The 16,528-nt window shown below is 30.1% G+C and overlaps 1 protein-coding gene across 2 annotated transcripts; it reads right to left on the bottom strand.

The window, feature by feature from the left end:
• Nucleotides 1-1,373: 1,373 nt before the first annotated feature.
• LOC109087453 (abscission/NoCut checkpoint regulator) lies at nucleotides 1,374-15,364 on the bottom strand. 2 transcript variants are annotated; one of them, XM_042715738.1, is made up of 11 exons: nucleotides 15,159-15,361; nucleotides 14,961-15,082; nucleotides 14,820-14,873; nucleotides 14,580-14,743; nucleotides 13,165-13,307; nucleotides 12,963-13,068; nucleotides 10,843-11,055; nucleotides 8,385-8,461; nucleotides 6,368-6,469; nucleotides 4,249-4,427; nucleotides 1,374-1,959 (listed from the first exon to the last, which is right to left on the bottom strand). In XM_042715738.1, the coding sequence occupies exons 1-11, from the start codon at nucleotides 15,210-15,212 to the stop codon at nucleotides 1,878-1,880; spliced, it is 1,296 nt and encodes a 431-aa protein (XP_042571672.1). In that variant the 5' UTR covers nucleotides 15,213-15,361; the 3' UTR covers nucleotides 1,374-1,877. The 2 variants fall into 2 exon arrangements, with proteins under 2 accessions (XP_042571672.1, XP_042571673.1); XM_042715739.1 differs by lacking the exon at nucleotides 1,374-1,959 and having other exon boundaries at nucleotides 4,370-4,503; nucleotides 6,336-6,469; nucleotides 15,159-15,364.
• Between the last annotated feature and the right edge of the window lie 1,164 nt (nucleotides 15,365-16,528).

The following is a 16,528-nucleotide window of genomic DNA, read 5'->3' as shown; positions in this document are numbered from 1 at the left end:
TGACATTTAGATGATCTGCATGAGGATAGATGAAAGATGTCCATAATGCATAACTACAACGACGTCTAGCAGCTCTAAAAAGAAGCTAATCACAAATATTCAGTGTTTGACTGTAATACTCGTTTGGTTTTATAAACTCACTGGCTTTGGTTTTCAACAGCATGCCAGAGATTCTGTCTATGACCCAGAATATTCCTTTCATGTATATTTACATTTTAAAGCCTTTAAATTACTGTGAATTATATGAACTTTAAAATGAGATGGAGTTTCATGTATGTTTACATTTTAAAGCATTTTTATTAATGTGAATTTTATGTGATTAAAGAGTAAAGATGGCTGTTGAAGGTTAACTTTTATGCTGCATTACTCAGTTTAGTCATTAACCTCAGCTGTTTACTGTGATGCTGTTGTTGCTTAAGTTGCACCGAGAAAATCATGTTTGCACAAACATTCAGAACTGTTTTGAGAAGATAAAATGATCAAATAAAATACAGGTGTAATCCTGTAAATAAAATAAAATAAACAAATTAGTCAAAATAAAATATAGGTGTAATGCTCTATATAAAGTAAAAAGCGATTTAAATTTGAATAAACTAAAAGAATAAAATACAATTATAATACTCAAAATAAAAGTGAAATAAAATAAAAAAGTAAAATTAAAATAAAATACAGGTGTAATGCTCTTAATAAAATAAAATAGAAATTCAGATATAATGCTCAAAATAAAATAAAATAATAAAATTCAGGTGTAACGCTCTATATGAGGTAAAAAGTAATGTAAATAAATAAATAAAATACAAGAATAATACTCAATAAAATAAAAGTAGTAAAATAAAGTAACATAAAGGTGTAATGCTCAAAACAAAAATAAAATAAAATAAAAGTAAAATTAAATTATGCTCAAAATAAATTAAAAGTAACATAAATAAAATAAAATAAAATACAGGCATAATCTCCTAAATAAAATGAAGCAAAATAAAATAAGTAAATTAAATTTAATTAGAGGGTCGCAATAAAATAACACTCAGAATAAAATAAATACAGGTGTAATGCTCCAAATAACATAATAAGATAAAAAGTAAAATACAGGTGTAATGCTCTAAATAACGTAAAAGTTACAAAATAAACAAAATAAAAACCATGACTAGGCTTTTTAGGTTGTGAAAACGTCCTGGCGTGTGATGTAATTACAGAAGGTATGTGGGCTGAAGGACAAACACTTATTTACTACACACACACACACACACACACACACACACACACACAGGTTAATGAGGACATAAAGTGATAACACAGTAAAGCAGCTGATGTGCTGATATGTGCTTTGACTAACTCAGTGTACAGTTCACATCTTACACACATAACACACTTAGTACATTCAATGTTTTCCATTTATTTTAATTTAGTTTTTTGTTATCTCTGCCAATGTGATGCCAACAGATAACAGTACAGTACAAGCCAGTGAAGTCATGTAGCGTCTTAAATGTCACGATGGCTCAGGAACACTAATGCATTGCATGGACTTCCTGTGATTCGTCTCTGACAGTGCTCTGCTTACCCTCAATACTGGCCTTTCAATTATTCACAACAACAATGAAAAATGCCAGCAAAGAGAAGACGCAACGTAAGTTGTCCAGTTTTATATTTACAGATGGTCATATTACAGTCTGCCCCTGAACAAACCCATCATTTATCAAGCTTCTAAGAGTCTATTAACTCCACCAACGATGATAACAACATCATTTTAAGACTTTGGACAATCTTAAGTCTAAGGCTGCTTTGTGTCGTTAGAAGCACATTTAAGCGACATTATTATTTTCTGTTGGCTACAATTAAATAAGTTCATCACTTAAATCCTGCGGCTGCTGGTGGAGGTTTCAGGTTTTCTTCTTGCCTTTCTTAGGAGCCGTATATGAGGAAGTGCGATGCTCTTTTCTGTCATATTTGTCATGACCTTCCCTGTGGCAGAATGAAAGAAAAACACAACACCCTTTTTTCTTATTTATATTTTGTATATTAGTATGCTATTTTATGTCGCAGCACATTTGTATTTATTAATGAATGAATTTAGATTGATTGATAGGAATGAATAAGAAATGCTGAAGAGGACAGAAAAAAAAAAAAAAACATGCATTGGTAAATCATATTTATAATTTTTTTTTTTTTTTTTATAATGATGTTGAAATGATGAGATTGTTTATATTTAAAAGTTATTTAAATTAATTATGATAAACCAAAGCATTATGTCATAATTTAAACTTTTATTTCATAATTATGACTAACCATATCATAATTTTGACTTTTTATGTCATAATGACTTTTTAATTTTTTATTTGATTCTTATGAATTTTTATATATGTCATAATTTAAATTTTATATCATAGCTATATTTTAGTGTAGCTTAGTATATCATCATTTGACTATTTGTAATAATTACACCAACTTTTTGTCATCTTATGACTTAGTATGTCATAATTATCACTTTTAAGTCATAATTTAAACTTTTTATCATATAATGTGCCTACCCTATAAATATGGCTATTTTTGTTAAACTTTTTGTAATATTTGTGATTATTATGACTATTTATCGCATAGTTGACTTAGCATTTCATAATTTTAAGTTTGTCATAATTATGACTATTTTGACTTAGCGTTTCATAATTTTGAGTTTTTAATAATTATGACTATTTATTTCATAGTAGACTTAGCGTTTCATAATTTTGAGTTTGTCATAATTTTGATTATTTTTTTATTATTTTGAGTTTGACATAATTATTTGTCATAATTTTGATTTTTGTCATAATTACCTTAGACATTCATTATTTTAACGTCTTCATTAAATTATAGTATCTCATGTTTGTCATAATTATGACTATTTATCGCATAGTTGGCTTAGCATTTCATAATTTTAAGTTTGTCATTTTTTTGTTTTTTTTTTTTATTGTTTATTTATATTTTCATAATTTTTTGACTTAGCAATTTCATAATTTTGCGTTTGTCCATAATTAGGATATTTATCTCATAGTTGACTTAGCATTTCATGAAATTTGAGTTTGTCATTATATGACTATTTATCTCATAGTTGACTTAGCATTTTTTCATATAAAAAAAATTTAAGTGTGTCATATTATGACTATTCATCTAAGCTGACTTAGCATTTCATAATTTTGAGTTTGTCATAATTATGACTATTTATCTCATAGTTGACTTAGCATTTCATAATTTTGAGTGTGTCATAATTATGACTTTATCTCATAGCTGACTTAGCATTTCATAATTTTGAGTTTGTCATAATTATGACTATTTATCTCATAGTTGACTTAGCGTTTCATAATTTTGAGTTTGACATAATTATGACTATTTATCTCATAGTTGACTTAGCGTTTCATAATTTTGAGTTTGTCATAATTATGACTATTTATCTCATAGTTGACTTAGCGTTTCATAATTTTGAGTTTGTAATAATTATGTGACTTTTATCTCATAGCTGACTTAGCATTTCATAATTTTGAGTTTGACATAATTATGACTATTTATCTCATAGTTGACTTAGCGTTTCATAATTTTAAGTTTGTCATAATTCTGAGTTTGTCAGTTATGACTTTATCTCATAGTTGACTTAGCATTTCATAATTTTGAGTTTGTCAATTATGACTATTTATCTCATAGTTGATTTCGTATTTCATAATTTTGAGTTTGTCAATTATGACTATTTATCTCATAGTTGATTTCGTATTTCACACTTTTGAGTTTAGTATTTGATTTATATCTCATAATTTCAACTTCATCTGATAATTATGACTTAGCAGCATCTCATAATTATGTCCTAGTATTTCATCATTTTGACTTGTAATTATGATTTACCAAAGCATGAGTTTTCTTCTTAGGAGTAAAGAATGTAAATTGAAAAAGTAAAGAATCACATGTTGAAATTCAGTAAATAACTAACTATTGCTGTGCAAGTTGCCTCTTTGGCCGTTTCAGAATCCTGTTACATCCCAAGAGTCAGTTTCATTAAACACCATCATGGTATGGTTGCCAGGGAATTGGGTTGCTAGGATATTCTGTGTGGTTGCTAGGGTGGTCAGAAGAGCCCACCTTCAAGTTTGTAATATTTAATTTGAGGAATCATTGTCTAGATAGTGCTAGAGGTTTGATAAGTATGAGTACTAGTAGTAGTAGTGATGCTCATCTTAGTGAACACTAATAATGACTACAAGAGAATGGGACGATCGTCACCCTTTGTACCTAAAGCAGCGGGCGCAGTACAGATCTCGTTCACACGTGTGGCAGCGAATGGTGGCGTCCTGATTACAGATACAGCACCATGGCAGCTCTTCATCATCCTCATCACGGTCATCATCTTTTACACGCTGGATCTGTGAGGCAGCAGCTGCCGGCTTTGATTTAAACCACGGCAATGAGAACTTGAACACACAGGAATAAATCATGCACAATTCAGAAAAAGTTCATTTTGTTGAAGACACACAGGCCTTCTTTAACCCTCTGGAGTCTAGGGGTATTTTTGGGGCCTGGAGAAGTTTTGTCATGCCCTGACATTTGTGCTTTTTCAGTTTCTTATAAATATCCAAATGGCTAAAGTCTAATCTCACTGTAATCAGCACCAACTAGGCTATAATAATATGTGAGCAGCATGTATGTACATGATTGTGTTTTTGAGAAAAAAAATGGTTATGCGTGGTTAGTGAAAAACTAAAAATGTTAAATCACTTTGAAAAAGGCAATAAAACACATATAGAAAATTGGTTCCCAGGAATTTTGAGAACTGGAGCTTGTAGATCCTAGAATTTTTTTTTTTCTAAATGATGTGAAAATCATCTTGTTTACTCACTTACAGAAAACAAAAATTTGATTTAAATTTTCTAAAACACTTTTTGTTGGTAAAAGTCATATGCGAGTAGGCGTCAACTATCATGAATTCACACCTGAGAAGACAAAGGCCTGCATAATGAGCTGCATAATGAGCCATTCAGTCAGCTGTGTCAGCTGAGAGGGATGAGTTACAAGAAAGAATGTGAGGACAAAATAAATCTATATAATTTATGTTTGTAGTTTATTTTAGAATATATTTAATTATCCCGCAACATAATTTAATATTCACTTGTGAGTGCAGTTAAACAGAAAAATCAAAGCTGACTTTCAAACTGAATTTTTTGCATCATTACTCCAGTCACACAATCCTTCAGAAATCCTTTTAACAATCTTATTTTCTACAAAAAAAAAAAACATTTATTGTATTATTCATCATCTATATCATTATTATTATATTATTATTATTATTATTATTAATGTTGAAAAGAGCTGAGAATATTTTTTTTTTAGGTTTTTTAGGGGGGATAAATTGAAAGAACAGCAATGATTGTTACATTTGTTACAGTGACATTTATTGTTACATTTATATTATTTACATCAAGCTTTTGAATGGTTATAGTAGTGTATATTGTTATTGAAACTTCATAATATTTCACTTGATTATACATTTAGTCAGGAATTATAGTTTGGAAAAGTCTTTGGAAAAAGTCTAACTAGTAAAATGTTACACGTTATGTGAAAACTAGTAACAAGTATATATATAAATAAATAAGAGACTTACTCATGTTTATGAACTCTGCTGAATAAAGTGCTTCATTCTTTTTTCTGAGGAAATCCAAATCTCAAATCCTCAACCACATCACATCTTTTTGGGGTGAATTATGTCTTATTCCTCTCATCGCGAAGCAATAAAACAGTAAAATAAAAAAAACTTGAAGAACAGTCTCGCTGCGTTGTCTTCTGTTGTGTGGGGGCGTATTCAAAAGCCGCGCGCTTCAGTGAAACATTTGAATCTCAATAGCGCGCGCCGGCGCTGGGGGGGCGTGGTCGCATTAGAAAATAATGAATGGGAGACTGTGAAAAACGGACATCGCGTTGTTTTCATATGGATTACTTATCACAGAATATTTGTTTTCAGCAGCACTTGTTTAGTTTTAAAAGTAGACATGTCAGGCTTTCTATAGATATCTCTCTCATGTCTCTTCGTTGAGTATTCACTGAGTTACAGTTCATTTTAATGACGCATTTGTATCTGATCAGCGCAGACCAAAGGCTGCAGACAGCACTCCTTGTTTGTTATCTTTATTTTATAAGTGCACAAAAGTTTTGTTGTTATTATGTCTGTATACAAAAAAAAGTAGACCCGTTAAGATTCGTTAGATGATGTATTGCACTTATCTGTACTATCAAAACTGAAAGTGTAATTTCAGTTCTTTTCGGGGTTATCAGGAGAAAAATACCCCAAAACGCGTATACGCGTTAATCGACTCCAGAGGTTTAACATTTGTATTATGCATGTGTGTCGGGTTGTTACTGGTTTCCAGCTGGACGTGTCCTTCTCTCTGTTCATCGGGCCACTGAGCTCTGGTGGGATGTTGTAGCCGCTGGCCTCATCTAGAGCTGCTTCCTCTGATAACTGAACGAGAGACAGAAAACACACGCAAGATGCCTTCAAACTGAGCTCTGACAGATCTATCTAAATAGCGACCTCTGGTGGTTGTTATAGGATGTGCCACAGGTCAAAATAAACTGGCTATAATAGGCTAATACTGTATAAACTACTATAGTTATTCGTATTTGTCATAATAATGACTATTTATCTCATAGTTGACTTTGTATCTCACAAGTAAACTTATTGTTTACTTATTTATCTCATAGTTATGACTTAGTATTTCAGAACTTTGACTTTTATGTTATAATGACTTACCACTGCCATAAATCTTTTCACTTTTATGTTATAATAATTACTATTTATCTCATAATTGACTTAGTGTTTCATAATTTTGAGTTTTTGTGTCATAATTCTGACTATTTGTCTCATAGTTGACTTTGTATTTCATAAGTAAACTTATTGTTTACTTAATCTCATAGTTATGATTTAATATTTCATAATTTTCACTTTTGTTATAATTATAACTTACTATTGTCATAAATTTGTACTTTTGTCATAATTACTATATTTATCTCATAGTTGACTATCACAATTTCAACTTTCTATCTCATAATTATGACTTAGCATGTCATATTTGTAACCTTCATCATAATAACAACTATTTATCTCATAGTTGACTTGGTGTTTCATAATTTTGAGTTTTTGTCACAATTATGACTATTTATCTCAGTTGACTGTATTTTACAAGTAAACTTATTGTTTACTTATCTAATAGATATGACTTAGTATTTCATAACTTTGACTTATGTTATAATGACTTACTATTGTCATCATTTTTTTATGTCATAATTATGACATTTATCTCATAGTTATGACTTAGTATGTGATAAGTTAGACTTTTCATTTCAGAATTATGATGTCTTTTTTGTCAAAATTATTATTATTTATCTCATAGTTGACTGTCATGTCAACTTTCTATCTCATAATTGACTTAGCATGTCATATTTTTTACTTTTATGTCATAGTTATGACTTTATCTCATAGTTGACTTTGTATTTCATGCTTTTGAGTTTATCTCATAGCCATGACTTTCATTTTTTTAATTTTGTCATAATTATGACTATTTATCTCCTAGTTATGACTTAGTATGTGATAATTTAGACTTTCCATTTCATAATTATGACTTGGTATGTAATTTTATACTTTTATGTCATATTTATTACTATTTATGTCATAGTTGACTGACAATTTAAACGTTCTATCTCATAATTATGAATCAGCATGTAATTTTTTTACTTTTATGTAATAATTCTGCCTATTTATATCAGTTGACTTAGTATTTTACATTTTCAGTTATGTCATAATTATTACTAATCATCTCATAGTTGACTATGTCATAATTTTGACTTTCTGTCTCATAGCTATGACTTGTGTTATAATTTTATCCCATAATTATGACTATTTATCTCAATTATGACTTCTTATTTCATTATTTGTAAGTTTTTATGTCAATACATGTTCGAATATGTGTAACACATCAGTAAGTTTTTCACTTTCATTTTTTAAAGTTGTTAGTCTGGGAATGATGCAGTGATCAAACCCTCTTATATTTGAGCTTCTTCTTTGTTTAGAGTCCAGCTCTGCTCAATCTGGACATTAAAAAATGTTTGCAATTCATACATATTTGTCTACAAAACTACTGTTCAAAATCTAATGGTTTTCAAGATCATGAGAAAATTAATAAATTCAGTTCTGTGTGTCCAAACTTTGGACTGGTAATATGTTTTCATTTCTGCAGTGACTTACTGCATGATGGTTTTGCGAGTTATTAAACTTTCACTGTAAACATGTCTTTTGTAATTTCTAGATGGATCCTCGGACATCACAGACAAAGACTTTTTGTAGGACATATTGTTTTGGTATTATAAATATCACAGACCCGTTTCACCACCCTGTTGATGGCCTCTTCCTCCGTCTCCTCATCACTGTCAGGCTGCTGGAAATCTGACAGTCGGACTGAACAAACACACAGAAACACTGTTGTATTATGCATCATGAAGCATCATTCACAATGCATTTATATTATGTAAAACCTATCAGTAGAACAAAAGATTTGATTTCATATATTAACCCTAAAAAGGGCAGAACCATAAAGAGACATCAGAAAATTAATTTATTGCTATTTTTCACCTTGTAGGCACTCAAATAATACAACTTCATGATTTTTTAAATTGACTCTTATTTTGGATTTTAATGTTTGTATCCCTCAGGATACGTCGCCACGTTGGGGGTATAAATTCACTGTAATCAGAACATTTGTTTATCAATGCTTGTTACAACATGGATGCAATTCCTGAAAGCTTTGGAAAAACAGACCTAAGGTTGGTCTCTTTTTAAAGAAGACACAGCAGATTATTGCTGAAGTGAAAGCATTTCAATAAAAAAGAAAGTACAAAAAAGTTATAAAAGTAAAGATAATGTAGTATACTAATTGTTTTTTATTTTATGTAAAATAAATATTTAGCAAAATATGTTTCACTCTAAAATTGCTATAAAATCAAAGCCATATGTCTAAGCAAGTTATGTTTCAAATTTGAAGTTGATATCACAAAAATTATGGTTCCTTTAAGATTTTGTTTGGGCACTATACCAAAAATCACCACTGGGTGACACCCAAACTCTACTGAATTCTTTTGATGCAGTATTCTGTCACAAATCTATCAATTTCTTTCACAAAATCACTTCTATTACAAAACAGTCACCAAATATGGAACTTGACTGTCAGAGCTTTCCGATGTGTTTTGTCCAGATTACAAAAAGATTTGATTTTCTAAAACACAAGCCACAAAATCTCAGAGTCAGTCTATATATTTTTATATCTTGATTTATACCCCTAAAAGGGCAATGTATCCCCTGAGAAACAAACATTTAGAGACAGATTACAAAAAAATGTAAGCATTCAATTCATAAAATTTCAATGTAAACCTGTTAAGATAATGCTTAACAGGTTGCAGGTTTAAACGCTTCCTGTGAGCCAAACAAAGAATGTATGAACAAACTCAATATATCTAAACATTCACATCAGACACCCTTCTAACATGAAACCAAGAAATGAGACCTACACATTCCCTGCTTCTCCCCACAGCTTCTCAAATGTTTGTATCCACCAGGATACGTCGCCCCTTTTAGGGTTAAGATTTGATTGACTTTCCATTTCTGCTGTAGAAATCAAGGCTGCATTTTGCAAGGAAAAGTAGAGCAATACAATACAGTACAAATGCAGAGGAAGTTCTTAACATGCACTAATGAACTGTACACAGTAAGACCAAGAACATGTATTTAAATTAGCATAAAATCAAAACTGACCCTATATATATATATATATAAATTCTTAATGTTATTGGTCTTACTGTGAATGATTCATCCATGCATTATAATTTTTTACTTCATATTTCTAGTAACTCTTTACAATAAGGTTCCATTAGTTAATGTACTAACCAACATGAACAATACATTTATTACTGTATTTCTTAATCTTTTTTAATGTTAGTTAATGAAAATACAGTAGTTCATTGTTAGTTCACAGTGCATTAACGAATGTTAACAAGCACAACTTTTGATTTTAATACTGCATTAATAAATGTATTAGAAGTATTAAAAGTAATAAATGATGTAGAAGTATTGTTCCTTGTTAGTTCATGTTAACTAAAGTAGTTAACTAATGAACCTTATTGTAAAGTATTACCATATTTGTAACCATGGACCACAAAACCAGTCATAAGGGTCAATTTTTCGAAATTGAGATTTATGCATCATCTGAAAGCAAAATAATAATAATCTTTCAATTGATGTATGGTTTGTTATGATCAGACAATATTTGTCTGAGATACAACTATTTTGAAAATCTGGAATCTGAGGGTGCAAAAAAATCTAAATATTGAAAAAATCATCTTTAAAGTTGTTCAGATGAAGTTCTTAGCAAATGCATATTACTAATCAAAAATTAAGTTTTGATCTATTTATGGTAGGAAATTTACAAAATATCTTCATGGAACATGATTTTTACTTAATATCCTAATGATTTTTTGGCATAAAAGAAAAATGAATAATTTTGACCCATACAATGTTTTTTTGGCTATTGCTACAAATATACCCCAGAGACTTAAGACTGCTTTTGTGCTCCAGGGTCACATTTATTTATCTTTTGATGGAAACATTTAATTAAGATTTCATAACTTCCTATTTCTGTGATATGACAACAGCTGGCAGATAAAATCCAAATGCTAAATTTTTTCTTGTTCAATGCATCACTTCGCTCAGAAATCAATGTAAAGTCAGTCACAACTTCTGTTTCAAGATCACTCATTATATTTGTGTGTGTGTGGATGTGAACGCACCCTGCTCAGGATCCCGTCCCTGCAGGAAAGCCAGTCTCTTGGCCATCTCCAGCATCTGCTGCTGGTTTTGTTTGTCTTTCTTCAGCTCCTGCATGGCCTCCTCCAGCACACGGCTCTTCTCCGCCTCCAGCTGTTTGATTGACAGCTCGCCGTCATCCACGTTCTCATTCACACCCCCGCCCTCTTGTTTATTAAGATCATTTAACGGTCCATCTGAGTGCGTCGGAAAAGAGATGATATTGTGATGTGAACACACAGCTGACTAATCACAGTACATTAAGTTTTCTGAAATGTTATGCAAAAAATGCAAATGCAGCATTATCTAATTCAATATGCACTAATTTGCATACCTTTCCAGATCAAGCCAGGTCCAACATTCTCAAAAAGGAGGGGACTTTTGATTTCTCTTTTTTTTAATAAATTTGGGGATTTTTGATTTTTCTTTTTATATAAAGGTTGGTACTTTTGATTTGTCTTTTTATCTAAAAATTCATCTTTTTCTAAAATAAAGTTTATGTTTCTATTTTATTTTATTTCAGATAAAGTATATTTTATTTCAAGGGAAAACGTTTTTAGTTAACTATTAAAACCCTGAAATTTAAGATAATAATTTTATTAAGATAACACTTGACAAGGGGAAAAAACTGTAGCTGATTAACAACATTAAAAATTAATATTATAAACATGCCTAAATACATATTTAGTTTCTATTTAATGACATTATTATATTTTTTCTACTTATTATAGTACCGTCCTGTTAGAAGTATTATTTATTTGTTTATTAAATTATTTTAATCTCTTTTTTCATTTATTTTAATCCAATGTAATTTATTTTGTCTAATTTTTTGTTATTTTATTAAAATTTATTTTATTCAACAGAGAGAGAAAAAATATATTTTCACCATGTTTTTAGGAATAAAACAGGTAATACTTTACAATAAGGTCAATTAGTTAATGTTCATTAATGCATTAACTAACATTAACTGACAATGTGCAATACATTCACTACAGTATTTATTAATCTTTGTTAACGTTAATTAATAAAAGTACAACGGTTCATTGTTAGTTTATGTTAGCTCTGGTTCATAATACTATTAATAGACACAACTTTGAATTTTAATAATGTATTTTAATTTGTTGAAATTAATATAACTGAGATAAATAAATGCTCTGATTGTTAGTTCATGTTAACTAATGTTTACACATGTAACCTTATTGTAAAGTGTTACCATAAAATGCTATATAAGGGGATGTATAAACAAAGCCCATTATAAAAACCTTCAAAATATAGATAGGAACAGAATAGAACAGAACAGAATAGACTAAAATAAAATTAAAAAATAAATAAATTTGAATAAAATGAAAATAAAACAAAAAAGTGTAGTATAGTAATATTTCTTTATGCCTATCAGCATCAAAGACTATTTACATGGCAAAAATAAAATAAAATAAAATAAAATCAAATCAAATAAAAGTATAATACATATTTATTTAATGCCATATCAGCATCAAAGACTATTTACATGGCAAAAATAAAATAAAATTAAATTAAATTAAAGTATAGTATAGTATATATATATATATATATATAACCTATATATTTAATGTCATATCAGCATCAAAAGCTAAATAAAATAAAATAAAATAATAAAATAAAATAAAATAAAATAAAATAAAATAAAATAAAATAAAATAAAATGCATGTAACTGCTGTTGGGAAAAAAGAAAAAAAAAAAACTCACAGCCTTTAAAGATATGAATTGTAATTAAAATTTACAGGTGCAATAGATAGAGTGCAACAAACTAAATGCTTAAATTAATTTTCAATGCTTTCTTTACACTACTGTTAAATAGGACATGGAAGTAAAATAGCCCAAAAACAATAGTTTTACATGTAGTATCTTGCCTTAACCACAGAAAAATCACTGTATCATATGGCTTTGTGATGCTTATTGCTTTATAGAACTATTATGTTCATTATTTAATAAAACCGAGAAATCCTGTGCCCCGAAATCAATTTCAACGTATACTATGAAACTGCAATACATTATTCATCATAAAACTAAATCGGGATATTAAAATTCATTACTGAGAATAAATTAGGCAATTAGAAACAGTACCCTCTGAAGACGGCTGCTGGTCATCGATAGCAACCTCTTCTGTCATCTGTGAGATCAGATCATTGGCCTGCTCGGTCTGAGTTCTGCTGTCGGGCGGCTGATGAACCTGCACACATCAGACATCCACAGAAAGCATGCTGTTGTGTCACTCATGGAGAAGTTCTTCTCAAGAGCATGTGTAGTGACGGGTGTGTTTAGGTACAGGCCGTGGGGCTTGAGCGGGCGAGGGTCGTCCCTGAAGAGCAGCCAGACGCTCCTCCATGTCTTTAGCGGACGGCACGGGCTGAAGCGGGGCCTTTAAGGCAGCGAGACGAGACTCCAGCTCCTTCTCTGACGGAATGGACTCTGATAAGATCAGGGACGCAGAAGAGAATTTTACATGGGTGTGTTTGTTTTATTCTTCTGTTATTTATTTATTTATTTGTTTTAAGAAAGCAACTTTCAAAGGCGCTACACTAAATAAAATTATTATTAACTGAATTTATTTATACAAGTTTTACCAGATCTTTTTAAATATCACTGACATACTATTATATATATTTTATTTATTTTATATTTTCTGTTTTCATTTTAATTTTAGTTATTGTTTTAGTCATTTTTATTAGTTTTTTTAATGTCTATAAAGTTATTAGTATTTAATATACATTTTTTACATTTAATACCGTTTATTAATTTGATTTCAGTTTCAGTTATTTTTTATCAACTTTAATTATAAATTAAGACATGTTGCCTTGGCAACTAGCTGAAATAAAAGTTTTAAAAGCTGAAATAAAACATTAATATTATAAATATCCATAAAATATTACTTGAAAAGTTACATTATTATTTTTTGTCTAATTTTTAAAATAAAATTTTGTTTATTTATTTTAATCAAAATTAATTTTTCAATAAATTTTATAAATATTTTAAATTTTTATACACTTATTTTTTTTAATCTTATTGATTTTAAACAGTTTTTATTTAATCATTTTTTTATAATGTTTTTATTTTTTAGATTTTTTTATTGTGTTAGTTTGTGTTTGGATTTATATTTATGGATTTTTTTCGTTTGTAATATCTTAATATCTTCATGCATTAGTTTCATTTGCATCTAAAAATCATGATGTAATGTTTATCATATCTTAATATCTATCTTAATGCATTACTTGCATTTGCATCTAAAATCATGACGCTAATGTTTATAATATCTTAATATCTTCATGCATTAGTTGCATTTGCATCTAAAAATCATGACGTTAATGTTTATAATATCTTAATAATGCATTAGTTGCATTTGCATCTAAAAATCATGACGTTAATGTTTATAATATCTTATATCTTCATGCATTAGTTGCATTTGCATCTAAAAATCATGACGTTAATGTTTATAATATCTTAATATCTTCATGCATTAGTTGCATTTGCATCTAAAAATCATGATGTTAATGTTTATAATATCTTCATGCATTAGTTGCATTTGCATCTAAAAATCATGACGTTAATGTTTAGAATATCTTAATATCTTCATGCATTATAGTTGCATTTGGCAGATTAGAGCTGGGTGATAATAAAGTTTACATTATAATGCGATATAAGCAAACCAAGCGGTCCTAGAAGGCAGATTTTGAGGGATCTCACTTGGCTTGGTTTCCTCTCTCAGCTTGTTGAGTCGTTCTGCGATGATCTGGTCCTCTTTACTGAGTCCTCTGGTTGGAATCAGACTCACAGTGCTGCTCTTTCCTCCTGTAGGTCTTGAAGGATGATTCTGCTGAGCTTGTTTGGCTTCGAGAGCAGCGACTCGCCTGTAAGACGACACAGATCTGTGTTATAACACTGGAACACAGCTGTATTTCACACGTGATGCTCACAGATTCTTACTTTTTGTAGTTTTCAGGTGGGGACCATCTGCCAGCATCAGTCTGGATGCCCGAACTGTAAAAAAAGAGACCTGTCAGATGTGCATTAGTGAATATACCACAAGTGTTTAGTCTGAATATGAACTGTGTTTGGCTTCCAGACCTGGTTAGGTTTCCATAACACTGTTTGCACACTTTCTGCTGACTGTTTCCATATTTTGGCACCACAGCATTATATGTCAGGCATCCAGAGCAGAAAGAATGGCCACAGTTTCTACAACCCAACTGCAAAAACACAAACCCAAGTCACGCAAGTAACGCAGGGGGTGAAATCAAACGAGCTGTGTTTACATCCTCTAACCTCTTTTCTGAAGAGAGTGAACTTTGACGCACAGCCGTAACAGCGATTATCCATTCTGAGATCCTTCAGGCGAACACGCTGCCAGTGTGAGACTTTAAACGCTCAAGATTGTAATTAAACACAGACATTTAGTGTGTGTTACCGTTTCAGACGCACTCTGTCACTGACGCCTCTCTTGAATCAGCGCATGTGAACACAGGAAGCGCTGAGGACTGGGGTGTATTGGGAAATGTAGTTTTCTCGCACGCAGCAATAACAACTATAGTAGTTTGAAAGGATCAGTACATGCAAAATAGTGTAAAGGCTTATTAGACAATACAGTAATTACCTAAATTGATCTTATCTATCAATGTCGAATAGAACGATCAGTATTGTTAAAGTTGAAACGTACCGGGAAAACTCATTTTCCCAGAATGCAACATGACGGTTGATGTTACGTATTGTCAAAATTTATTTTAACGTGTCAAAAACAATATCGCTATTATAATACATTTAAAAAAAAACTGATATATATTAAAAAAATTAATAATAGCCTGTTATTATTTTTGAGAAGGTCACGCGAGCGGTTGCCCAATATTGTTAAATATTATTTTAATTAAAAAAAAATTATGTTTTAATATACTTTAACATGATTATATTTTATTTCTGTGTTCAAAGCTGTATTTTCAGCATCATTACTGCAGTTTTCAGTGTCACATTATCCTTCAGAAATCATTCTAATATGATGATTTATTATCAATGTTAGAAACAGTTCAGCTGCTTTAATATTTTTTATTAATTTTTTTTTTGGAACCTGTGATACTTTTTCAGGATTATTTGATGAATAAAATTAAAAGTAACTGTGTTTATTCAAAATAGAAATATTTTCTAACAACCCACACTACTGTTCAAAGGTTTGGATTCAGTAATTTATTGTCTAATTTTTTTTTTTTTTTTTTTTTTTTTTAATTCAGCAAGGATGTGTTAAATTGATCAAAAGTGATAATAAAGTCTTACATTGCTAGAAACGCTGTTCTTTTTAACTTTAATCATTAAAGATTCCTGAAAAAGTATCACGGGTTCCAAAAAAATTCCAACATTGATAATAAATCATATTATTATGATTTTTTATGATGTTGTGACTGTGGAGTGTGGTGTTGTTGTTGTGAATACAGCTGCACATCACAGGAATAAATTACAGTTTAACAGATATTCACAGAGAAAGCAGCTGTTTTAAATTACAATAATATAATTATTTTTTTTTGGTTAAGTAAATGCGAGATTAAAAATCACACTGATCCCAATCTTGCAGTACAGCAGTGAGTGTATGTGATTATGGCAACCATTCAATATTGTGCTGTTGTTGTTCTAGATCATGGCAGAGTGTGATG

Source organism: Cyprinus carpio, chromosome A25 (assembly GCF_018340385.1).
Source record: "Cyprinus carpio isolate SPL01 chromosome A25, ASM1834038v1, whole genome shotgun sequence".
Classification (NCBI taxonomy): Eukaryota; Metazoa; Chordata; class Actinopteri; order Cypriniformes; family Cyprinidae; genus Cyprinus; species Cyprinus carpio.
The sequence above is the reverse complement of the archived record's forward strand: the minus strand, read 5'-3'. Positions and strand labels throughout refer to the sequence as shown.

Bases quoted from the DNA above. Each gene is read 5' to 3' on its own strand.
- LOC109087453 (XM_042715738.1), bottom strand. From the start codon at position 15,212: ATGGATAATCGCTGTTACGGCTGTGCGTCAAAGTTCACTCTCTTCAGA. The intron at 15,083-15,158 runs GTTAGAGGATGT...GTGTTTTTGCAG, and splicing joins TCACTCTCTTCAGAAAAGAG to TTGGGTTGTAGAAACTGTGG. The intron at 11,056-12,962 runs GTACTGTTTCTA...CGACGCACTCAG, and splicing joins CCAGCAGCCGTCTTCAGAGG to ATGGACCGTTAAATGATCTT.